Source organism: Brachyhypopomus gauderio, chromosome 7 (genome assembly GCF_052324685.1).
Source record: "Brachyhypopomus gauderio isolate BG-103 chromosome 7, BGAUD_0.2, whole genome shotgun sequence".
Taxonomy (NCBI): Eukaryota; Metazoa; Chordata; class Actinopteri; order Gymnotiformes; family Hypopomidae; genus Brachyhypopomus; species Brachyhypopomus gauderio.
The window spans coordinates 10,179,129-10,204,128 of record NC_135217.1 but is presented as its reverse complement, the minus strand read 5'-3'; the positions used below and the strand labels follow the sequence as shown (position 1 = coordinate 10,204,128).

At 45.6% G+C, this 25,000-nt stretch overlaps 1 protein-coding gene across 4 annotated transcripts in view; it reads left to right on the top strand.

The window, feature by feature from the left end:
- The window catches only part of LOC143518779 (serine/threonine-protein kinase PAK 3), a 37,725-nt gene that overhangs the window by 3,083 nt on the left and 9,642 nt on the right, over positions 1 to 25,000 (top strand). For 2 of the 4 annotated variants that reach the window (XM_077011538.1, XM_077011540.1), the window contains exons 2-6: positions 13,994 to 14,184; positions 14,417 to 14,517; positions 14,930 to 15,083; positions 15,360 to 15,397; positions 22,093 to 22,155. In XM_077011538.1, the coding sequence (XP_076867653.1) occupies positions 14,016 to 14,184; positions 14,417 to 14,517; positions 14,930 to 15,083; positions 15,360 to 15,397; positions 22,093 to 22,155 (525 nt within the window). In that variant the 5' untranslated portion in view covers positions 13,994 to 14,015. Of the gene's footprint in view, positions 1 to 2,735; positions 2,814 to 13,993; positions 14,185 to 14,416; positions 14,518 to 14,929; positions 15,084 to 15,359; positions 15,398 to 22,092; positions 22,156 to 25,000 lie in introns of all 4 variants that reach the window. The other 2 variants (XM_077011539.1, XM_077011541.1) reach the window with 2 other exon arrangements.

Genomic DNA, 25,000 nt, shown 5'->3' with positions numbered 1-25,000 from the left:
TGTTTGTCTCCATAGGGAGCGTGTGTCTCTACAAGGAGTGTGTGTCTCTAGAGGGAGTGTGTGACGCCATAGGGAGTGAGTTTCTCTACAAGGAGTGTGTGTCTCTACAAGGAGTGTGTGTCTCTAGAGGGAGTTTGTGTCTCTACAAGGTGTGTGTGTCTCCTGCGGGAGTGTGTGTCTCTAGAGGGAGTGTGTGTCTCTAGAGGGAGTGTGTGTCTTCATAGGGAGTGTGTGGCTCTAGAGGGAGTGTGTGTCTTCATAGGGAGTTTGTGTCTCTAGAAGGAGTGTGTGTCTCCTGCGGGAGTGTGTGTCTCTAGAGGGAGTGTGTGTCTTCATAGGGAGTGTGTGGCTCTAGAGGGAGTGTGTGTCTTCATAGGGAGTGTGTGGCTCTAGAGGGAGTGTGTGTCTTCATAGGGAGTTTGTGTCTCTAGAAGGAGTGTGTGTCATCTGAAGGACTTGTGTATCACTAGAGAGAGTGTGTGTTTCTAGAGGGAATGTGGGTCTCGATAGCATTTCTTTAAATGCTGGATCAGTGAGAGTACACACACACACACACACACACACACACACACACACACACACACACACACACACACACACACACACACACACACACAGCAGTCTCAGTTAAATAATTTTTCTTAACTCTATTACTGCAGCCACATAATCCAAAGATATATTATAGTAATATAGTTTAGTATCATAGTAATGATTTTTTACATTTTATTGTATTTATACCTTATACTGAAAACATCCTTGTGGATCACTTGAAATTGGAAGATCTTCACAACCCCATAGTTTGATATTGAATTTTGTGTGAATTCATATTGAGCTCTAGCTGGATTTTTGAACTGGGAGTAGAATGTCTGTGTGTGTGTGTGTGTGTGTGTGTGTGTGTGTGTGTGTGTGTGTGTGTGTGTGTGTGTGTGTGTGTGTGTGTGTGCCTGAGCTATTCAGGGAATATATTATGTTTTTCCAAATATCAGTTTTTGGGTGTGTGACTAGGGAAGTGTCTTTGCATGTTTTTGATGATGAGATTGAGGGAGGATTTTATATTGGTGCAAAAATAAGACTAGAATCATTGTAGTTCCTGGTTGCCAGGTTACTAAGCCTGAGAGACCCACACTGTAGTTTTGTGTTCCAGATTGCCATGTGACACTATTCTAGATTATATATATTGTCCTGATTGTAAAGATCGACGAAGTCCATCAGGTGAGCAATAGAACAAAACACAGGTGACCAGCCATCTATTAAATTACACAGATCTCTTAACTTAACTCATAAAAACTAACACTTACTTCATCTACTGCTGTTTGAAGGTGTCTCCATGACAGCTCTAAATGTTCTAAAATGAGATAATTGAAAATAGTTGTGGGGTTGTATGTGGTGAATGGACAGTGTACAACTGAAAGGATACCTATTGAGTCTGAGAGGGTCAATGTATCTGAGAGGTCTTATAACACGAGAGGTTTGCTAACGTATCTGAAAGGTTTTATTACATATCTGCAATGTTTAATAACATCTAAAAGAGGTTTATAACATCTGAGAGGTCGTATAACATATTGGCATTGGTTTGCTAATGTATCTGAGAGGTTTTGTAATATATCTGAGAGATTTCCTAATGTATCTGAGGTTTGCTAATGTGTCTAAGAGGTTTTTATAACATATCTAAAGGGGTTTTTCTAGCTTGACCTCTCTACCCAACATATTGTAATAAACATTTCGCCTCAGCAGAACTTCAGAATTGTCTGAGAGAATGCCATATTTTTTGGGACTGAAAAGCATGATTTGTTGACATTTCTAAGATTTTTTGGGGAAAGTTAAATTAACTTCAGATGCTTTTAGGCATTCCACAAAGTTTAGTTTGAGATTTTTCAGGAGTTTTATTGGTTTTCAAATAACAAACTAAAACCAAAAATCCAGTTGTGGCAATGAAATCCAAGCAGGCTTTCCAGCTATGCACAGCATTCCCAAAGTCAGAAACCTCACAGTCAACCTCAAGTAAATACAGACAATCACCTCGTCTCTGTCTCTGACAGAATTGCCTGGGAATTAAACTACACTGCCTACCATTATAAGAGACAGAACCTGCTATACATGTAAATTGAGCATCCGTTTCTAGCCAATCCAATGATCAGGGGCATAGCAATCAGCAATCTGCCACTGTCAGTCAAAGCTCTTTACTCATGTTACAGGACAAATTCAGAAGGTGCTGTATTTCCAGGTATGTCCAGGTCTTTCAGTAGGTCCATTATCAGCAGTTCCACCTGAATCTCTAAGGGTCAACATGACCCTAAACCTCATTGTCAGCTTCACCCCCCCCCCATCTCTCCCTGTCTCTCTCTCCTCCATCTCTCCATGTCTCTCTCTCTTCCCATCTCTCTCACTGTCCATCTCTATCTCCCTCCCTCCTTCCATCTCCCTGTCTCTGTTTCTCCTTCTCTATCTGTCTAACTGTATCTCTCTCCCCCCTTACCTCTTCTCTCTTCCTGTCTCTCTCTCACTTTGCCTATCTCTCTCCCCCTGCCTTCTCTCTCTCTGTCTCTCTTTCTACCGGACTATCTCCCTGTCTCTCTCTCTCTTTCTTTCTTTCTTTCTTTCTTTCTACAACTACCTCCTTCTCTCTCACTGACTCTATTTCCCCCTCCCACTTCCTCCTTCTTTCTCCCTGTCTTTCTCTCTCTCTCTCCCTCTCTCTCTCTCTCTCTCTCTCTCTCTCTCTCTCTCTCTCTCAGATCCTGGGCTGTGAATGTGTAACTGTGACAGGTAGACTGTAAGGGGTGGATAAGAGACTGTTCACCTCCCGGGAGCAGGTCAGAGTGCATGACACAAATTCAATGATTGGACATATAGGCTCAGGTTGCACTGATTGCTCTCCTCACATGTATGACATCATTAAGTGTGTGTGTGTGTGTGTGTGTGTGTGTGTGTGTGTGTGTGTGTGTGTGTGTGGCGGGGGGTGGATAGTGTTATGGCTGTCAGTGTACCAGTGTACTCAGGGATATATTGGATGTTTTTAGATTGTGGTTAAGTTCCTGTTGAACTGTTGCTGCCATGGGCATTTTAGTGCTCTTTTGATGTGCTTCTGTGTGTGTGTGTGTGTGTGTGTGTGTGTGTGTGTGTGTGTGTGTGTGTGTGTGTGTGTGTGTGTGTGTGTGTACTGGGACCCATGGTTCTCCTTATTGTAACACTAAACAGTCAGGATCTTTTACATCATCTAGGCCAAGTGTTAACAAAAGCCCAAACACACATACACACACACACACACACACACACACACACACACACACACACACACACACACACACACACACACACACACACACATACATACCACCTAGGTAATGAACTGACAGAAACGTGATACACACATGCATGCACACACATACACACAGAATAGGCTTCTTCTGTGTACACTCGGTGTCTGATTCTCCTCATGGCTCTCCCTCCACCCTAATGAGGGCCGTGTACGAGCGCATGTGTGCATGTGCGTGTCCATTGTTAGGGGCTAGAAGAGACACAGTCTGTGCACTGGATTAGCACTGAAGACTGACGGCCATCTGGACCCTTTGCAGATAGAGAGAGGGAGAGAGAGAGGGGGGGATGGAGAGGTATAAAGAAAGGAGAGAAGAAGCAAGAGAGGGAGACAGTAGGATGAGAAAGGGTAGAGTGGAAGGTGGAGTGGAGGGTGGTGTCCCTCTGTCATTCATGCTTATTACCTGATTTTTCTGGTTTGGTCATTCAGTATCTAATCATTCAGTATCTAGCCTGCACATGCGTGCGCTCGCACATACACACACACACACACACACACACACACACACACACACACACACACACACACACACACACAATCCATCCGTCTTCATTTTAATATATCATGTTGATCAGAAAATACTCTACTTTTAAATAAAAGAATGACGTGGAAGTATTCAGCAGCCTTTACTGAGATGCAGCTGACCTGTGATGATAGCTACAGGTCTCACCTCCGCATTTCCTGTTACCACGTGTGAATCTGTACACCTTACTGCAGTCCTGTGTGTGTGTGTGTGCGTGTGTGTATGCGTACGTGTATGTCTGTGTGTGTGTGTGTGTGTGTGTGTGCGCATGTGTGTGTGTGCGCGTGTGTGTGTGTGCGTGTGTGTGTGTGTGTATGTGTGTGTGCGTATGTATGTGTGTGTGTGTGTGTGTGTGTGTGTGTGTGTGTGTGTGTGTGTGTGCGCGCGCGCTTGTGTGTGTGCGTGTGTGCGTGTGTGTGTGTGTTCATGGGAGTCATTCAGCAGTGAGAATTTAAGGTGTGTTTGAGGGGTATGGATAATCAGTGTGAGTATGGGGTTAATGAAGGATCAGATTCCATCTGTTTGTGTGTGTGTGTGTGTGTGTGTGTGTGTGTGTGTGTGTGTGTGTGTGGCCACAGTGCTGATCTTTATTATCATCCCTATAAGGTCAAGGTAACGTCAGCAGCACCACTTAACAGGTTCAATGTCTATCAGCAACATGGGGGCCCAAGCACCACCCACACCCACCACACAACCACAACACACACCCACCACCCACACCCACACCCACCACATACAGTGAAACATTCAAAAGGCAGGCTATTTTAATAGTGTTAAAGTGCCAATGATCATTTGCATCATAAACACCACACCCCCAAACCAGACACCCCCCTGGATGCTGTGAAGGGTACCAAACCTCGTGTAGCCTGAGCTGGCTTGTCTGCACTGAGAGATGTGCATGTGTTGAAGGTGTGCTGTTCCTGCAGAAAGCTCCATGCCTGCATGCTGTGCTCTGGGCTGCATAGAGGAGGCCGGGAGCAGGTGAGCTCGGAGAAAGAGCCGTTGGACATAGATCAGTCACATATACAGGGCCACGTGTAAGCATACACACACATGCACAAAAATGTTCTCACACACACACACACATGCACACGCACACACAAAACTCAGCATATGCAGTCTCAAGCATTTGCACAAATTCACATTTTCTATCTCACCCATCACATGCCTCACTGAACGTTTCAGCTTGCCAGCACCTGACTGGGGGCCCCTAGAGAAAGCAGCTCTCTGTGAGTGATCAGATGAACCTCAGCCCAGTGTCCACGGCCTGACTCCTTCATACGCTGCTGTTATTTATAGCCCCACGGCCCTGCGTCACCCCACCAGCTGATTTGGGCTCTTTAGATCAGCCGTGGACTTCGTGAGCTCCTCCGAGCTTGTGCTGGGGTAGAATTCACTTCGCTCCACACCATGCTGTTCAGACATCAGTTACAGCGCCATCCATAAATATGAGCACAGCAGAGGGAAATTTGTACTTTATTTTGTGCCACACACAAATCCTCTGGGATAAAGAATAAAACATGAATATGAGACCAAAGTTGAGAATGTCAGCTCGCCGAACACATGGCATGGTAGAAACACGATGGGCTGCCTTTGCCCAGGGAGTTTGACTGGGCAAATCCTGGAGTGGGCATGTTCACAGGAGCAGGGGTCAAGAACAAGGCGGGGTCAAGAACAAGGCGGGGTCAAGAACAAGGCGGGGTCAAGAACAAGGCGGGGTCAGCCCAGGTAGACACACCCGAAAACCACCCAGAGCAAGAGCACAATGGTGGGAAGGACAACTTCCTACCAAAGCTATGCTGGCAAATGGTAAGTGTGCGAGTGTCCTAATGAGCTGCAGGTGTGGGGGGAGGATCAGTGGGCGGAGTCACGGCAAAGCCACAAAAGCACGCTGTAGACTCGCTGCGGTGCCTGACCTGGATGGAGTCTGAAGATATTTTGGGGCAGAGCTATGGGAGTGTTATTCAGTTAGCTTTGTGTGTTCAGACCCCCATTTTAGGTGGACAGTAAGTATGAGGGCTGTCAGCTGCACTGTGAGTTTATTCATTTAGATGCTTCCACTTGCCTTTTAAAGTAATTGTAAAAGATCGAGTTTGAATTTCTGTGTGTGGGAAGTAGGTGTTTGTGCATGCACATGTGTGTGTGTGTTTGTGTGTGTGTGTGTGTGTGTGTGTGTGTGTGTGTGTTTGAGTGAGTGAATGTGTGGCAAAAAGCCATATTATATCCTTAGCACACTCTGCTAGTCTTCGTTATGGTGTCAGTGTGAGAGAGTCAGAAAAGGAGACAACTGCATTTCCATTACCTGGCAGTCATGGTCTGGTGGTAGGGAACTGGTCTTGTGACCGGAGGGTTGTGGGTTCGATTCCCAGACCTGAGGCCATGACTGAGGTGCCCTTGAGCAAGGCACCTAACCCCAACTGCTCCCCGGGCGCCGGGCTAGGGCTGCCCACCGCTCTGGGCACGTGTGATCCACAGCCCCCTAGTAATCACTAGTGTGTGTGTGTGTGTTCTAAGTGCACAGATGGGTTAAAAGCGGAGGACAAATTTCGATTGCGGTGTAAAAAATCACAATTGACAAAATATGGCACATTTACATTTTTTTTTACATTACCTGGGTTACCTGGGGAGGACGTGGCACTGGGGGCTACTCATCCACCTTCCAACACTATACGTTTGAAAAAGAAGGAGCAGAAAGCCACTGGACACTATTCAACATCTGCAGAATATATTCTTGCATGAAAATAATATGGTACCATTGGGTCCATTCTGTTTGCAGAGCTCTCTCTCTATCTCTCTCTCTCACTCTCTACCACTGTCTTATTCTCTTTTCATCTCATTACGCACTCGTTTTCTCTCCTCACTAAGCATCGTTGTCTCTCTCTGTGTCTTGTAACCTATGTAGGTGTGTTGGTGTACACCGCGTTTAAGTGTTTGCTTGTGTGGCGGGCTTGGGTTCAACCATTTTGTTGCCCCTGTCCAGCAGATTCCAGCGACTTGCTTTGAGACACTGTGTACTCGTTTCTCTGCACACGGTCAAACCTCGTTTCTCCCAGCAGTGACCAGCAGGACGTTAGCTGGACCTCCGTTCAGGGTTCGGTCCAGGATCAAAAGGAACAAGTCTGGCTGCTCCAGCATGTCTCTGGGAGAAGTCCTCAGCTGGAGTTGGTGAAGTTCTTGCCCTGACAGCCGACGTCCTCCCCAGGGCTGGGTGTAGCTGTGGGGGGGGTTTTACAGTCTGGCTCTGTAGGGATGGTCTGCGTATCTGTGCTCCTGATTGGCTGATGTATATCATGGCACTTGGCACTTTATTATAGGTGACAAATGTTCTCCTGTCGTCGATCAGAGCTGTGGAAGGCAAGTGGGGTCCCTGACACTCATAGCAAACCTGCACCAGCCAACCTGCACCAGGGCTGTGCATTGACTTCTCCATGTTTTGGCTGTCGAATCTTTTGTTCGTTGGGATTTTAAACAATAAAAGCATCAGGGTTCAACAACTGTGTTTGTGTTTGTGTGTGTATACTGTAATTAAAGACCGTCAAGAGTTTTTCCTCAACAACGCTAGGTATGCCTGACAACAGGAATTCCAAAGCTGCTTTACACACACACACACACACACACACACACACACACTGATCTGAACACCCTCTGAACTGACCAGACCAGTTCTAATGATAGGAGCACACACTTCTGAAAAACCAGACTGAGTCCTCCTACACATCTAGAGAAAACCACGAGGAAATGTGGGTTGGAAAAAACAATGAGACGTTTCTAAACAGATCCAACACCCTGTAAAGGTGAAGCTCAAAGTAGAATCGATTTTGTGCTTTCCAGGCTCCTCGGACACAGCAGAATTGAGTGGTGTTCCTAAAAACATCGATCACAAGGACCTGGGGTTTATGATACTTTAATAAATCTGCCAAGATCACTACAGAAGTTGTTTTGCTTGAGTTATTGATACTCTGGGTATGAAAGGTTAGTGGGACAAAAATGAGGGTAGATTTAGAAGGAAAATGCTGCAAGAGGCTTGTTTAAACAGGTGGTCTCCAGATGTGTGATCAAGCCTGCACTGAAACGTGCAGCAGACCATGTAGTATTATCCACCAAAGTCCATCGGAGGCTGGCGTATATTGTGATGGTTCTGTCCCTGAGCTGTTGCTGATTCAAGCAATTCGACAGTAATAGTTCTCAGTCAAGTTGGGTTAATGCTCCATATTCCAACAAAAACTTGGATGAGGTTAGGACCAGCTATTATAAACTGGCCTTGACCTCATGAGTCCTGTGTGTGTGTATGTGTAACTTAACACCTTAGGACTCTCGGTAAAGTTAGAACACCCAACTGGATCAGGTTGGTTACTGTTCGAAGGCTAGGACGACCTCTTATAAATTTGCCTTGACCCCATGAGTGTGTGTGTGTCCAGATTCACATCTTGTGACTCAGTAAAATCAAAGAACACCCTTGTTATTTGTCTCCCAGAAACACAGCCCCCAACATCTCTGCACACACACAATCATTTCTGCTTCTAGTTTCAATCATGTGCAGAGACACAAAGAGAGAGAGAGAGAGAGAGAATAAGGGAGGGTGCCTGTTTCCTTGGTGACCTTGAGAAAGTAATGAAGGTGTCATAATGGGCAAGTGTGCTGATTGGCTGCCACAGGCTAGATGTTAACAGCAGGGTTGTGCCTGTAGGGGCAGAGTGGTGTTCAACTTTTTCATCTTTGTTAATTAATCTTAGATATTACAGAGGCAATATAGCCTAAAACTGATCTCAAAACAGGCACTCAATTATTAGCAGGTTTCAATTAGTATTTGACTCTTACTGAGACTTATCGGGAAAAACACTAGCTGAATGCAGGCTTGGCTTGTGCAAAGTCAGAAATGGATGAGTTTCATCTGGGCGTGGAGCAGATGATCACTTCTCTTCTGATCATATTTTCTGATGTGTGTGCATGCTTGCTATTCTGACACATAGCCTTCATATAGGCACATTAAGAGATAAATATGACCTCAGTTCAACCCACTCAAGATGATATTAAATTTCACACATTTGAAAACCTGCAGAAGGAAACGTGGGCGGGGATGAGAGGTTCAAATCTCTTTAGTCTAAATTCTTCCCCAGATATGATTTGGGTTAAAAATGGACCAGTGGCTGAAGTGACCCAGTAGCCCAGGTCTGGCAGTGTAGTGTTGTGCATGCGCGCTTCCACATGTGACCAGAGGGGGCGCCTGAGTGTCTTCCTCAGCTGAGATGGTGGTGTAGTTAGTAACTCATGCTATTAAGATGCTTAGAATCCCTCCATGGTCTCCTGCTGTGGACCAGAGTCTCAGGTCCCCACTGGTGAGGAGGTGTTTGACTATTGCTGTCATTCCCAGCATCTACACACCGGCTGGCTCCCCATTATTGGTCTTATGGCTCTGAATGTCACAAGCTCATAAAGTCATGACACTTTAGACTAGCAGGATGTGTACATTAGAGCTAAACCTTGCCGGGTGGTGGAGAGAGGCTGGCTGTGGTACACCTAACAATTCTGTTATGCTTGTGTTCAGTCTGTGGATATCTTTGGCTACATGATATTTGGTTAGAGATTAGAACATCAGCTATGGGACTGAAAGATTACAATGTTGAGAGTTCCACTTATGGCGACAGTCATTTAAAGGACAGGGAGATGGTGGACAAGGAGACAGTGGACAGGGTGGACAAGGAGACAGTGGACAGGGTGGACAAGGAGACAGTGGACAGGGTGAAAGGAAGAGGGCAGCAGGGCAGAGTGTGGGGGGGGGGGGGGTGTTAGGTGGGATTAGCAGCCTGCTGCCGCACTTCCTGCATTAGCCATTCAAATTCAGCAGGAGACGGAGGAGAGCATTAATGTTTGATCAGGAAGAGAGAGAGAGAGAGAGAGAGAGAGAGAGAGAGAGAGAGAGAGAGAGAGAGAGAGAGAGAGAGAGAGAGAGGGTGGAGGGGCACAGGAGGAGAAAGAGAGTTTTTCTTAGTACATAAGAGAAACCAAGCAAACCCACTGTCAACACAAGAATCACTAACTAATCACAGAATCGCATCCAGAACACCCGAATATGAGGAAGAACGTCAAGTGTATAATCAAACGCACTCTCCACAGAACACACACACACACACACACACGAGTTAAGATGAAACCTCATTCTGCACAACCGCTAAACCAGTCTGAGCCGCTGGCACTCGGAATTGGACTGCGTGTGTTTGCTGTGTGTGTGTGTCCTTGTGCACACGTGTGTAGCTGAGAGGGGAAGTGTGTGTCCTGTTATACTCACACCCCTCTAGACCTCCACAACATGCTGAATAGAAGCTCAAACCGCATCACCTTAAAAAATGAGTCTGAACTAAATTCAGACAGGTCAGCATATTTTGTCTGACTTCAGCGCCGTCGGTGGGCGGAGGAACGAGATGTCCTTTAGGACGGTCTTCAAGCTGCTCCCGCCGGGAGCCCACGCTACAGAGACTCATGGCAGATCCAGGCCAGCTAGAGCCGAGCATTTTCAGAGTGTTAGTATTAGGCGAGTACTGATAATGAAAGTATCGGTGGTGTTGGTAGCATTGAGAATATTTGGAATTTTGGTAGTATTGGTAGTACTGAGAGTATTTGGAGTACTATCAGTGTTGGTATTGTTGGGTGTGTTGGGACTGTTTAGTGTGCTGATGTATGGTATTATGGTATTATTATGATTCTGATCAATTGTAATAAGGACTGGTTGGTGTGGGCAGGAAGCTAAAATCATTTGTGGGCATTATTAGTGATAATAATTTATTCCTTTATTTTTATTTATTTGAATTTATTCGATTGTATCAACTTATTAATGTTGATATATTTTAACAGGCATGTCTTGAAAGGTTTTGCTGGTCATTTTGCATAAAATCCCATTTGAAAGTGGGTCATCATCTCAGGCATGTTCAGTGGTCAGTTAAGGACATGCAGTAAGAGAAAGATCGAGCTACCGTGCTCCCCCCCTCTCTCCCTCCCTCTCTCCCCCCCCTCTCTCCCTCCCTCTCTCCCTCCCTCTCTCTCTTGTCCCATGCTGTAAATAGGTCAGAGGTTTAGCTGCAGTAGAGAATAAGGAGAGATGCCACAGCAGCCATCTTTGTTCATCCATTCATCCCATACAGAATCTACACATGACCAGGCAACTGGCCTGCCGGTGTGAGCCAAAATGCCTCCTCCCTTGTGAGTGATCACAGCTGAGCTAGTCTGAAGCTGCCATCACAAATACATCATAGCGTTAGCTGCAGTAGCTTAAGAGTTAATGCAGTTTGGTAATGGTCAGTAAAAGCCAGAGACCAGATCGCCACTGAACACACAGGCTTCTTAGTGTTAAGTGTAGCCTAGAGTTACAGGCCAATCCAACCTCCTGTTCTCATATTTCTACTTAGCCTACTAATGTTAAAGCATTGGCCTATGAAGTGTTGTAGAATGCTTGAGAATCGTATCTTTTGACTTGGCGAGGTCATCTTAATTTTTTTCTGTAGTAAGTACTTTTACGCGATAGCAGAACTGTCAGCGTGATTCTAGAATTTGATTGTTTACTAAAGCAGAAAATGTTGAAACGATCGAGGTTAACTCAGGAGAAGCACTGTGCTGTGATCGGCTGCCTTTGCATGTTATGTAACTGAGGCAATGCACAACCAACAATTACAAAAGCATTATTTATCACATCCCTCCTTCTCTGTCTGGCTGTCTCTCTTCATCTTTGCCCATGGGAAACTCCATGCTGATTACCTGTTTCTGATTGGTTGGTCTGGCCGTAGTACCATTTCTGATTGGCTGCTGTGAGTGATCGATTTTTTACCTCAGAGTGTTCTGCAATGGTAACGTTAGCTTTTAGTGCTAGCCCATCCACAGACAGTATACGGAAAGAGTGTTTAAAATGGGGTTGGTGCTGACCCGATTACTGTTACTGCAGAATACACACAAGATGATGTCTGTAGTCTGGACAGACCCAATAAAAAGTAAACTTTGCTTTCTCTCACGGTTTTGTGTGTGTGTGTGTTTGCTTGTGTGCGAACATATATGTGTCAGTGTGTTTCCTTTATCCTGGCTGCTGAGGGTGATCTCTATAGAACAGCAGCAGTGTGCTCAGCAGGGCGGGTGGAGCAGGCCCACCGCCACACACCTCCACCCAAAGCTGCACACCTCCACCTCTCTTCCGCACCTCCCTGTGCTGCTCACCGCCGACTCCTGCGGAGCGGAGGCAACGCTCCCTCTGTGGCAGAGAGCCCCCGCTGCTACCTGGCACCCAGGGTCCCGCACAGGGGACGTCCTGCCGCACAGGTCCGCTACGAGGCCAGGGAGCGTCCCCCAAGTCACCCGGCCGCACTGCGACGACTAAAAGCGCACGTGTCGGACCGGCCACGCCTCTGCTCTGCGGGGACCAGCTCGGATTGGTTGAAGAGGTGATTGTGGGACGGCCCCTGGTGGTGTCGGGGGCGGGGCCACTTCCTCTTCATCGTGCCTCCTCCATTCCTGTGGCCCGCCTCCTGCTGTTGGCTCACAGCCAGCGTCATGGGCAGCAGCCACAGATCTCCAGCAGTGATAGAGGAGGCAGAGTGACCTGAGCATGCTTAGAGAGAGAGAGAGAGAGAACAGAGAGAGGGGGAGAGAGCTGAACAGAGACACCCACAGTCATGTGACCATATGAGCAACCTGAGCTTGAGGTGTACTGCACCAGTTGTCATGGGTAACGAGGCAGTAGCTGTCAGAAACTACGCCCATTTCTTCTTCCGTTATTTGGTGTGGAAAACGCATCATTGCGTAAATTCTATGATCACAGACTCGTGCGCGTGTGCATACAGACAGTGACACTTGCGCACACAACACTATGATGACACCAGAGGTTCATGCATACTGAATGTGTGACTCGCAGGCTCCTGCCTTTATGCAAAACAGCTGCTATCAAAAAGAGCCAAAGGCAGTACATTCCCTCTCGTGCACACACAGGCACACTCGTGCACACTCGTGCACACTCGTGCACACGCTTCCACGCTACCTAATGGAAAGTGATTCAGGGTTTCACCATGACATACAGCCATTACATCAGCAGGGTTGCAGGTTAATTACAATTGATCTCCATAGCATGATGCATCCAGGGTGAATGTGTGTGTGTGTGTGTGTGTGTGTGTGTGTGTGTGTGTGTGTGTGTGTGTGTGCGTGTTGATGTAGGCTATATACATATATTTGTGTGTGTGTATGTATATATGTGTGTATAAATAAAAGACACACTATGCTTTTGCAACCTTAATCCAGTCAAAGCACATCACTGAATGACCAATGACATTGTGTTTGTGCTCACTAAAATACTGCCACACATTTATTATGTAGCCCTCTTGGGTGTGTCACTAAATCACCATGACGTTCTTTTCATTCAGAGTCTACATAATTCAATTAGATTAGATCTCAGTACCTAAGATGGATGCCTGCAATTCTGGACCACATAATTTTTAATCCATTAGAAATATACAGGCCGTTGTTGCGGGAGTGTGTATTCTGTTAGCCCTCTCTTCATAGCTTCATCTTTGTACATATTTGTATATTGATCATGGTTAAAGTTTTTTATTAGTTCATGTTTACTTGATGTCATGCTCTATTGCGGTGGACTGTAGAGTCAAAATGAAATTACAAGCTATTTCTGGCTACCACTACTTAGCTCATGGAGACCAGTGTGGAGCATTAGTGTGTGTGTGTGTGTGTGTGTGTGTGTGTGTGTGTGTGTGTGTGTGTGTGTGTGTGTGTGTGTGTGTGTGTGTGTGTGTGTGTGTGTGTGTGTGTACACAGGTAGATATGTACACAAACAGAGACAGAGTTCCTTTTAGAAGGTTGCTGCAAACTCCTGGCGTCAGTCTCAGCCTTTTCTCTCTCCATCTATCTATCTCATCAGCCCTTTCACCTTCCACCTCCACACGAGCCCTCTGTGCTCAAGGGTCATAGCAGCCTCTCCACTCCTCACTAACGCTGCAGGAGCTCCAGCACGTGAGGCAGATGGAGACCCTGGCAAAGACGCCTCTCCCTCCTGAACACCTCTCTTCCCGCCTCCCTCCTGTGGGGTGGGGAGTCACAAGGGGCTCTCGCTTCATTGCGGAACGATGAATGAATTATGAGTGTCTGTCTGTCTGTCTGTCTGGGTGTCATAGGTCATAGTGAGCACAACTAAAGATGTCCGATAGTGTTGATATCGAGGAGAAGCCGCCTGCCCCCCCCTTGAGAATGAGTAGTAGTTCCCGCGACTCTTCATCCGTGCACACGTCCAAACCGCTCCCCATGGCTCCCGAAGAAAAGAACAAGAAGGCCCGCCTACGATCCATATTCCCTGGGGGGGACAAGAGTGAGTGGAGCCGCGCTGACACACACACACACACACACACACTCAGGAGCAGTCCAATCTGAACTCTAAAATTGTTCTTACACACGTTTACATAGTTTGTGCTGGTTCGCCACACTGCTGTAGGTTGAATGTGACATTAGTCCACTGGGCTCCCCAGCGGTGTTAAGTGCGTGTTCAGTGCTGAGTGTGTGTTCAGTGCTGAGTGTGTGGTCCCATTCTCTCCCATCTGCAGCGAATAAGAAGAAAGAGAAAGAACGCCCAGAGATCTCTCTCCCGTCTGATTTCGAGCACACCATCCATGTGGGCTTTGACGCAGTTACAGGAGAGTTCACCGTGAGTGCAGCCTGTTTCTGTGTGTGTGTGTGTGTGTGTGTGTGTATGCGTGCGTGTGTGTGTGTGTGTGTATGTGTGTATGTGCGTGCATGTGGTAGATAGAGTTGCTGCTCCTGTTTGACAGTTGGTATTTTGAACCGCATGTCAGCTTGTCCTTATGGTAGTAATTAGATTTAGTGATGAATATCAAACTGGGTCTTCCAGCAGCGGCACACAGTTACCAAAATATAAAGCTGTTTGTACTTGCAAAGTTTCAGTGCAGCTTTGGATGACGAGAAATTTGTAAGCCATTCTCAAAGTAGGACATAGACAGAGTGTCTCTCCTTTGCCATCATTGTCTTTCTCTCTCTCTCTCTCTCTCTTCTCTCTCTCTCTCACACACACACACACACACACACACACACACACACAGGGTATTCCGGAGCAGTGGGCCAGGTTGTTGCAGACTTCCAATATCACTAAGTTGGAACAGAAGAAGAATCCTCAGGCTGTTATAGATGTCCTTAAGTTCTATGACTCCAAAGAGACGGTCAACAACCAGAAATACATGAGCTTTACGTCTGGAGGTGAGACACACACACACACACACACACACACACACACACACACACACACACTCACTCACTCACTCACTCACTCTATGGGGGTTTGTACTGGACTGTTTCTGTAGTCAAATAGTGCTTTGCTTCATATAAAATACTGGTTAAATTTTAAAAATATATGTTTGTCTCGTAATTTTTCAAAAACCTTTTGAGTAAAATGTTTGTACCATCATGGTAACATTTGAGAACTTGTGATAACACTATGCAGGCTGTTCACCATTGAATCTCTCTGTGTTTCAGATAAGTCAGCCCATGGATACATAGCAGCCAACACACTGGTAAGAATCACTTCAGTTCTTCAGTTCCAGTCTTCAGTTTGAGCTTAGCTTGCTGATTCAACTTCATGAATCAAATGATTCATGACTCGCTCACCTGCGATGATGTCACCACCCTTAAGCACGACCATAACTGCTGCGACTCTGGGCATTATTGGCACTATTCACACACATGCACATCAATACACACACTTTGCACAAAAACATGTGCCAACACACACACACACACACACACACACATTTATGTGTTTCTCTGCTTATGTGTTTCTTTGCTTACAGGTCAAAGCACTATAAGTTAAATAAAATATGACTGATTCTTCTATATTTATCCACTGTAGGTCTCCTAGCAGACAGTTAGAGCTTCTCTATAGTCATACGGCTATTTGTGGAACATATTTTTTTACTTTGTCTGCATGGTTTTGATGATGCTGTCATTGGCAGAGCTCCCCCCCTCTCTCTCTGTTGTTCTTTTTGTCTGTCTTTCTCTCTCTCTCTTCCTCCTTGTCCGTGTCTCTCTGCTGTTCTACTTGTCTCTCTTTCTGCCGTTCTATTCATCTTTCTCTCTCTCACTCCTTGTCCCTGTCTCTCTCTGCTGTTCTACTTGTTTCTCTTTCTCTCTCTCTCTCTCTCTCTCTCTCTCTCTCTCCCTCCCTCTCTCTCTAATAATGGAGCTCTGTCTCAGAGCTGAGTCGTATGTCTTTCATAAAGCATCAGGGTCAGTAGAATGGGCAGGACACGTTGGACAGTAAAGTGCTCCCTATGACCGTATGCTACAGAAACACTGGACAGAAACACAGAAACACACACCAAACCAATCAGACTTGATGGCTCAAGCAGATCATCCCCACTCAACCCCAGCAAACCCAAAGGCTCTACCAGTGTGTGGTTATGGAACCGCCTCCAGTGTGTTCTCCACCATCCCCATTGGCTCATTCAACTTGTCAGTTATTTTTATGAAAACATCATCAAGTTAACTAGCAAAATTAGAATGTTGTGGAACGCCATTTGTTGGTGGAACATTGTGGATTTTTGGTGGGTGTATTGGCGTTAGAATAGCTGTTTCCATGGAAACGGCTACAGGTGCTGATTGGCTGGCTGTTGATGGCAGTTTAGAGAGTCCTACTAATCATTTCACAATTAGGTGGAGGGCTTTGATGCTGTCAAATGACAAATGACCGCTCTCAGACAGCGTAACAAAAATTCAGATGAAGAATGTCCAATGTATTATTATTATTATTATTATTATTATTATTATTATTATTTAGGGGTGGGCATAGATTAATTTTTTAAATCTAAATTAATCTCACTGAAATCTTGAAATTAATCTAGATTAATCTATATTAAAATGGCTCATATGCGTGCTACCCAAGTAATGACTAAAAGTCAGTTTGAGATAGGGTTTCTTAATACAGAGGGTGCATTAGACCAGGGGCTCATCTCCTGTTTCCAAAATGCATCAATGACTGCTTGAGAAAGCTGTTCTACTTTGATACTTGAAGAATAAAAAAACATGCTCAAAAAAATGTAGGCTACTCATGTTCAACAGTTTATTCAGTTAAACATGAATTTGTAAGCCTACATACTGTACATTAAATAACATGTTTATTCAGCTAAACATGATATTTGAAATGTAAGCCAACATTTAGTACATTTAACCTCACGGACGTAATTTTCAAAAGTCAATTTTGGTCCTCTGTAGTTTTAACGGTTGAAAAGAAATATTTAAATAGCGACGAAACTAGCGCTAGGACCATGCAGAAAACGACCGCTCCGAGCTCCGCTCCGGTAACACTTTACGTTCCTAAAAATTAATTTTCCATGAAGCAAACCTGGCGACTTCGTGGCGGCATCCATGTAAACACACATACGATTTGTAATTCACAGGTTTAAAAACTCGTTCTTGCCCCTACTGTGCAATTTGGTTAGGAATACAGCCGAGCTAAACTATCAAGTTGAAAGTCATCATAGTTTGTTTACCTATTTTGACCCAGTTCCCAACCCAACTTTAAGAATAGATTAACGGCGATAATTTTTATATCGCCCGATAAGAGTATCAAATTAACGACCGCCGTTAACGCCGTTAACGGCCCACCACTATTATTATTATTATTATTATTATTATTATTATTATTATTATTATATCTGTGGTAGTACTAGTAGATTTAGTAAGCCCAACCCTAGTAATTAATTAGTCCATTAATTGACCCTCATTTCACCAAGTCATTCAGACCCCAGTGTCTTTTCTTTCCTGAACTCAGTATGTGAGCAGCCAGTAGTGAGTCCCCATCATCCGACTGCATTAGAATACCAGTGCTGCCCGTCAGTGAGTCTGTGAATGGAGGCCTGTGAACCCTGACCCCTAGTCCTTAGCCCTGAGGGTCTGTAGAGGAGGTGGTTATGTAGTGTGTGAGGGTCTGTAGTTCTGTAGTGTGTGAGGGTCTATAGAGGAGGTGGTTCTGTGGTATGTGAGGGTCTGTAGAGGAAGTGGTTCTGTAGTGTGAAGGTCTGTAGAAGAGGTGGTTATGTAGTGTGAGGGTCTGTAGAGGAGGTGGTTCTGTAGTGTGTGAGGGTCTGTAGAGGAGGTGGTTCTGTGGTGTGTGAGGGTCTATAGAGGAGGTAGTTCTGTAGTGTGTGAGGGTCTGTAGAGGAGGTGGTTCTGTGGTGTGTGAGGGTCTATAGAGGAGGTAGTTCTGTAGTGTTTGAGGGTCTGTAGAGGAGGTAGTTCCTGTAGTGTGTGAGGGTCTGTAGAGGAGGTGGTTCTGTAGTGTGTGAGGGTCTGTAGAGGAGGTGGTTCTGTGGTGTGTGAGAGTCTGTAGAGGAGGTGGTTCTGTAATATGTGAGGGTCTGTAGAGGAGGTGGTTCTGTGGTGTGTGAGAGTCTGTAGAGGAGGTAGTTCTGTAGTGTGTGAGGGTCTGTAGAGGAGGTGGTTCTGTAGTGTGTGAGAGTCTGTAGAGGAGGTAGTTCTGTAGTGTGTGAGGGTCTGTAGAGGAGGTGGTTCTGTAATATGTGAGGGTCTGTAGAGGAGGTGGTTCTGTGGTGTGTGAGGGTCTGTAGAGGAGGTGGTTCTGTAGTGTGTGAGGGTCTGTAGAGGAGGTGGTTCTGTGGTGTGTGAGGGTCTGTAGTTCTGTAGTGTGTGAGGGTCTGTAGAGGAAGTGATTCTGTAGTGTGAGGGTCTGTAGAGGAGGTGGTTCTGTGGTGTGTGAGGGTCTGTAGACGAGGTAGTTCTGTAGTGTGTGAGGGTCTGTAGAGGAGGTAGTTCTGTAGTGTGTGAGGGTCTGTAGAGGAGGTAGTTCTGTAGTGTGAGGGTCTGTAGAGGAGGTAGTTCTGTAGTGTGTGAGAGTCTGTAGAGGAGGTGGTTCTGTGGTGTGTGAGGGTCTGTAGAGGAGGTGGTTCTGTGGTGTGTGAGGGTCTGTAGAGGAGGTGGTTCTGTAGTGTGTGAGAGTCTGTAGAGGAGGTAGTTCTGTAGTGTGTGAGGGTCTGTAGAGGAGGTAGTTCTGGAGTGTGTGAGGGTCTGTAAAGGAGGTGGTTCTGTGGTGTGTGAGGGTCTGTAGAGGAGGTAGTTCTGTAGTGTGAGGGTCTGTAGAGGAGGTAGTTCTGTAGTGTGAGGGTCTGTAGAGGAGGTAGTTCTGTAGTGTGTGAGGGTCTGTAGAGGAGGTAGTTCTGTAGTGTGAGGGTCTGTAGAGGAGGTAGTTCTGTAGTGTGTGAGAGTCTGTAGAGGAGGTAGTTCTGTAATATGTGAGGGTCTGTAGAGGAGGTGGTTCTGTGGTGTGTGAGAGTCTGTAGAGGAGGTAGTTCTGTAGTGTGAGGGTCTGTAGAGGAGGTAGTTCTGTAGTGTGTGAGAGTCTGTAGAGGAGGTAGTTCTGTAGTGTGTGAGGGTCTGTAGAGGAGGTAGTTCTGTAATATGTGAGGGTCTGTAGAGGAGGTGGTTCTGTGGTGTGTGAGGGTCTGTAGAGGAGGTAGTTCTGTAGTGTGTGAGGGTCTGTAGAGGAGGTAGTTCTGTAGTGTGTGAGGGTCTGTAGAGGAGGTAGTTCTGTAGTGTGTGAGGGTCTGTAGAGGAGGTAGTTCTGTAGTGTGTGAGGGTCTGTAGAGGAGGTGGTTCTGTAGTGTGTGAGAGTCTGTAGAGGAGGTGGTTCTGTAATATGTGAGGGTCTGTAGAGGAGGTGGTTCTGTGGTGTGTGAGGGTCTGTAGAGGAGGTGGTTCTGTAGTGTGTGAGAGTCTGTAGAGGAGGTAGTTCTGTAGTGTGAGGGTCTGTAGAGGAGGTAGTTCTGTAGTGTGTGAGGGTCTGTAGAGGAGGTAGTTCTGTAGTGTGAGGGTCTGTAGAGGAGGTAGTTCTGTAGTGTGTGAGGGTCTGTAGAGGAGGTAGTTCTGTAGTGTGAGGGTCTGTAGAGGAGGTAGTTCTGTAGTGTGTGAGGGTCTGTAGAGGAGGTGGTTCTGTAGTGTGTGAGGGTCTGTAGAGGAGGTGGTTCTGTGGTGTGTGAGGGTCTGTAGAGGAGGTAGTTCTGTAGTGTGTGAGGGTCTGTAGAGGAGGTGGTTCTGTAGTGTGTGAGGGTCTGTAGAGGAGGTAGTTCTGTAGTGTGTGAGGGTCTGTAGAGGAGGTGGTTCTGTGGTGTGTGAGAGTCTGTAGAGGAGGTGTTTCTGTAATATGTGAGGGTCTGTAGAGGAGGTGGTTCTGTGGTGTGTGAGGGTCTGTAGAGGAGGTAGTTCTGTAGTGTGTGAGGGTCTGTAGAGGAGGTGGTTCTGTGGTGTGTGAGGGTCTGTAGAGGAGGTAGTTCTGTAGAGTGTGAGGGTCTGTAGAGGAGGTGGTTCTGTAGTGTGTGAGGGTCTGTAGAGGAGGTGGTTCTGTGGTGTGTGAGAGTCTGTAGAGGAGGTGGTTCTGTAATATGTGAGGGTCTGTAGAGGAGGTGGTTCTGTGGTGTGTGAGGGTCTGTAGAGGAGGTAGTTCTGTAGTGTGTGAGGGTCTGTAGAGGAGGTGGTTCTGTGGTGTGTGAGGGTCTGTAGAGGAGGTAGTTCTGTAGTGTGTGAGGGTCTGTAGAGGAGGTGGTTCTGTGGTGTGTGAGGGTCTGTAGAGGAGGTGGTTCTGTGGTGTAAAGGTCACAAATGTCTAAGGGTCTGTAGTATGTGTCTATAATGGAGGAGGGTCTACAGTGTAGGTCTGTAGTGGAGATGGTTCTGTAGTGTGACGGTCACCAGTGTGAGAGGGTCTGTAGTGAGTGAGGGTTTGTAGTTTGTGTCTGAAGGTCTCTAGTGGGTGCTAGTGTGTAGTGATGGTGAGGGGGGTCTGATCGATGTTCGTGTGCTGTGAGTGGATAAGAGTCTAGCAGGCCTGGGTCGGGCTGAGTGAGGGGGTGAGAGGTGATGAAGATCGGTGATGGTGATGGTGTGCTGAGTCTAGTCTTAGTAGACATTGAGAGGGCAGCAGCTACTTACTGCTCCACATTCACTGTGGTAGGGGAGCTGGTCTCTGCTTGATCTGGAGAGGAGTGGTTTTAAATAAACGTTTCTTCTTGCAGCGTGTGTGTTTGTGTGTGTGTGTGTGTGAAGAGTGAGAGAGAAAGAGAGAGAGAGAGAGAGAGAGAGGGAGAGAGAGAGAGAGAGAGAGAGAGAGATAGATAGATAGATAGATAGATAGATAGATAGATAGATAGATAGATAGATAGATAGTTGTTTTACATACTCTGAACCTTAAAAACAAGGAAACAATGCAGCAGGTTTGGGTGGAATGTACAAGGTAAAGTGACCTGTCCAGTTCCACACTACCTCAGATATCTGATACACTGTCTGCCAGAGACATTTGATAACATCTGTTAAAACATTTGGTGTCTGTTACACTACCAGGGTGCTTATAAAATACCACTGGAAAAAAAGAAAGACCAGCTGATAATCTGCTGTATGAGAAATCATATTCACGGCCTTGAACTACAGTTCTTAGGTTTACACAATGTTCACTGCACATTCAAATAGCCTGTGGTTTTCTGCATTGCACCCTGGGAGTTAACCAGGTCACATCCAAGGAGAGAGAACTGCACTGAAGGTTGTTTTCATGCGTTGTTACATCTGTGAAAGGCGTCGTTTTAGGCATAATGATGCCACCTTGTCCACTGTGATCACCAGTTTCCCAGACAGATATGACATGATTAATTAAGTGCCTATCATAACATAACCAGCTGTGACTCCTTTTCTGGAGAGTCTCTGAGGTCCACGTGCGACAAACACGAGCGTTTCAATTTTAGAGGCTGATCAGATGGCTGTCGTTTTTAGCCAGCGTCCGACCAGCATCTGAACTGATGGGACGAGGTTGCAGTTGGCACGTTTTGCATATATGGCGTAGCAGTGACAGAGGTCGAAGATGCACCTGGCTTTGGCCCACACCCCTGCTGTCTGCTCCTTCTCTCCATCGCTTTTTGCACACTCATCCTTCTCATAAATAAGATCCTCTCTCCCTTCATCTCTCTTTCCCTCTCTCCCTTCATCCCTCCCCCTGCATCCCTCTCTCCTTGCATCTCTCTCCTTCTCCTCCTACACACCTCCCCATCCCTCCCTCTCTCTCTCTCTCTCTCTCCTCTCCTCCCCTCCTCTTTCCTTCTTGGCCGCGCTCCCCTTTTGGTTTTTGTGAGTCCTTTTCTCGTGTTTGAATGCTGTGTGCGTTGTTTTGTGTTGCGTTAAATGGCCTCCCATTCTTGACCTTGTCACCACTCAGAATCGTCTCCTGTCCTCCGGACCACCAGTCAGCCTTAGAAGCTGCAGCGCATTATTTGACAAGGTAAAACTTCCACTTTATCCTCTACGGCCCTGCTGGCTTTGTACTGCATAAAACCAATAGAGCATTATTTAGCAAGATAGCAAAATCTTTTACTATTTTGCCAGTTTACTATTTAGTCTGATTTAGGTAGCATGCTATTTAGCCAAGTACTTCCACTTGATAGTGTATCACTTGATAGTAACTAGGGATGCACCGAAAATTCGGCCACCGAAAATTTTCGGCCGAAATGGCTTAAATTTGCATTTTCGGTTTTCGGCCGAAATACTTTCATCACCGAAACAACACGGCCGAAACAATGTGTTGTGATGACGCAAGCAAAAATCGCCACCTGCACGCGCTTATTTGGATAAAAAAAGTTTCAGTGATGGCGCCGAGGCAAAGGACATTACACCAAAAATTATGGAACTCGTTGCCTTAGACGATCAGCCATTCTCTGTCGTAGAGGATGTGGGATTTCGTAGGCTAATAGAGCACATTGAGCCCCGTTATGTTTTGCCGAGCAGACGACATTTCTCAGAAGTGTGTTTACCTGAGCTGTTTAATGTTGTTGCAACTCACGTCACGTTTTTATGAGAGAATTTATATTTATCTTTCAGGCCAGTCAGTTATAATTAAATTTAACTCGTATAAAATACATATATTTATCCTCTCAGATAAAAACGGTCTGCAAGCGAGTTAAATTTAATTAGTGGTCGTCCGTTGTCAGCGTTATCGCCGTTAACGGCCCACCACTAATTTTATTTTATAATATGCATTACTGTAATGTCAGTGCTAAATACATATTTTCAAATCAAATTTTGTAGTTGATTTATTCTTTGAATAGCAATGCCTTGATTTTAGTGAGGTTAGCCATAAATCCAATGTTACTAATAATTGGCATAATGTATTTCGGTGTTTCGGTTTTCGGCTTTCGGCCTTGGTTTTCTCATTTTCGGTTTTCGGTTTCGGCTAAGAATTTTCATTTCGGTGCATCCCTAATAGTAACCCTATAGTTTAAGATACCTATATAAGGACTTTATACAACATTTAAAACACATACATCATTTGCTTATGAATATGTTTTAGACATGTATGAATGCACCGCTGTAGTCACTTGCAGGCAGTGTGGACATAAGTGCTTACTGGGATTTATGAGTGGGTAATGTATGTGTTATGAATGTTTAATAAAGGTCGTAAGTGGGGACTTGCAAATAAAGTCCTGATCTCCTCTAACCATCAGTTTAAATGCTGTAGTGTAGTATAACCCACAGCTCATCACCATCAACAACACACTGTCTGCCAAGGTAACTGGTTACTTCAGACCTTTCTGCATTCTGTTAAGCTGCACGGTACTCTGCAGTCAAACACACACACACACACACACACACACACACACACACACACACACACACACACACACACACACACACACACACACACCTGTAGGTGAGCAGACACAGCCCCAAGCACACTTCAGCCCTACACACACATGCTACTGCATAACCTCAGATGGCGAACTCTCCAGAATGTAGCTGGGCTGCTATGAATTGCTCTTACAGGTAAGCGTCTCTAGAGCCGCCCGCAAGGCGTCGCTCTGCATGTCATTACCAACTTAAGATGGGGGACAAGTCCTGTTCTTGATTGTTTTACATAATGGAGGTTGGTTCAAGTAAAAGACGTCAAAGTGTTACGGGTAATTCCGTCCCTCATCCCCTACCGTTATCTCCTCATCATTTAATGGTTCCGTTTTTTTATGGTGAGTCGCTTGCTTGTCAGATTCTCTGATATGCATGTCAGCCACACCTTAAGTGCGTGGAGATCACCTCGTGACAATGGCGGTTTCTGTTATCTATGGTCTGTTATCTGTACCAGGTGCTGGTGGACGTTGCTCTACCAGTTCTGAGGTCAGTCAGCAGCTTCTATCAAGATTTATATGTGGAATATGGAACATAAAAAAAAATAAATAATTAGAGTTGACCTTCCAGAATGCTTGCACATCTGCCAGCAATTTGGATTATTGGATCACCCTAGTAATTGGTATTGTACATTGATAACATTACTGTAATGTGTATTTGACCCAGTAATTTAAAACTAAACCCAACAGCCTACATGGTCGGTGAATACACAAGCAACTGCTGTCGTTTAAAATGCAGCAAAATATACTAATAACATAATTGCTGATATGCTATAAAAAGAAAGGCGTGCGATGAAGCTGTCTCAAGTCAGGAGGGCAGAGCAGGTTCTACCTGGAACTTTGTGAGCGTAAGAACATTTTTGCAGAAATTCCCCATCTTGTTGTCTTCCTCGTGTCTGGAGAAGCATGAGGAAGACACGTGTGGAGAGATCGCTATCCTCCGTTTTTACGACACGATGTCTAACATTTGTAGTGCCAAAAATGCTGACCTGTTATGACCTTTGACATAGTTTTGACTTCTTTATCGTCCCATGGAAGTCACGGCCTCTGGTTCTGAGTGTGGTAATGGTACAGCACACATGCAGGCTTACCTAGCAGGAATTGCAGGGTGCTTGTACTTTGTTGGAAACAGCCGGTCAACGTGAATGATTATATATTGATTAAATATAATATATTTTAATTTTGACTTGAGTTTTAAACAAGCATGAACACTGTATATATGACTCATTAGAGGGCGTACTGTGTAGTTGTGAGTTTTCAAAATGCGTGTGTGTGTGTTTGTGTGTTTAGCACCCTGTTCTCTAGTGACTTAGATCCAAAGTGTGAAGAAAATCTGAATAGTACATCAAGAGGAGTTAAGACACAGTGAGCCTAAATTGCACAGTTAGTGATTATTATTGGATGTAGATTATGAATAGATGTACAATGGTGGTTACTGTCATCTTCATGTGT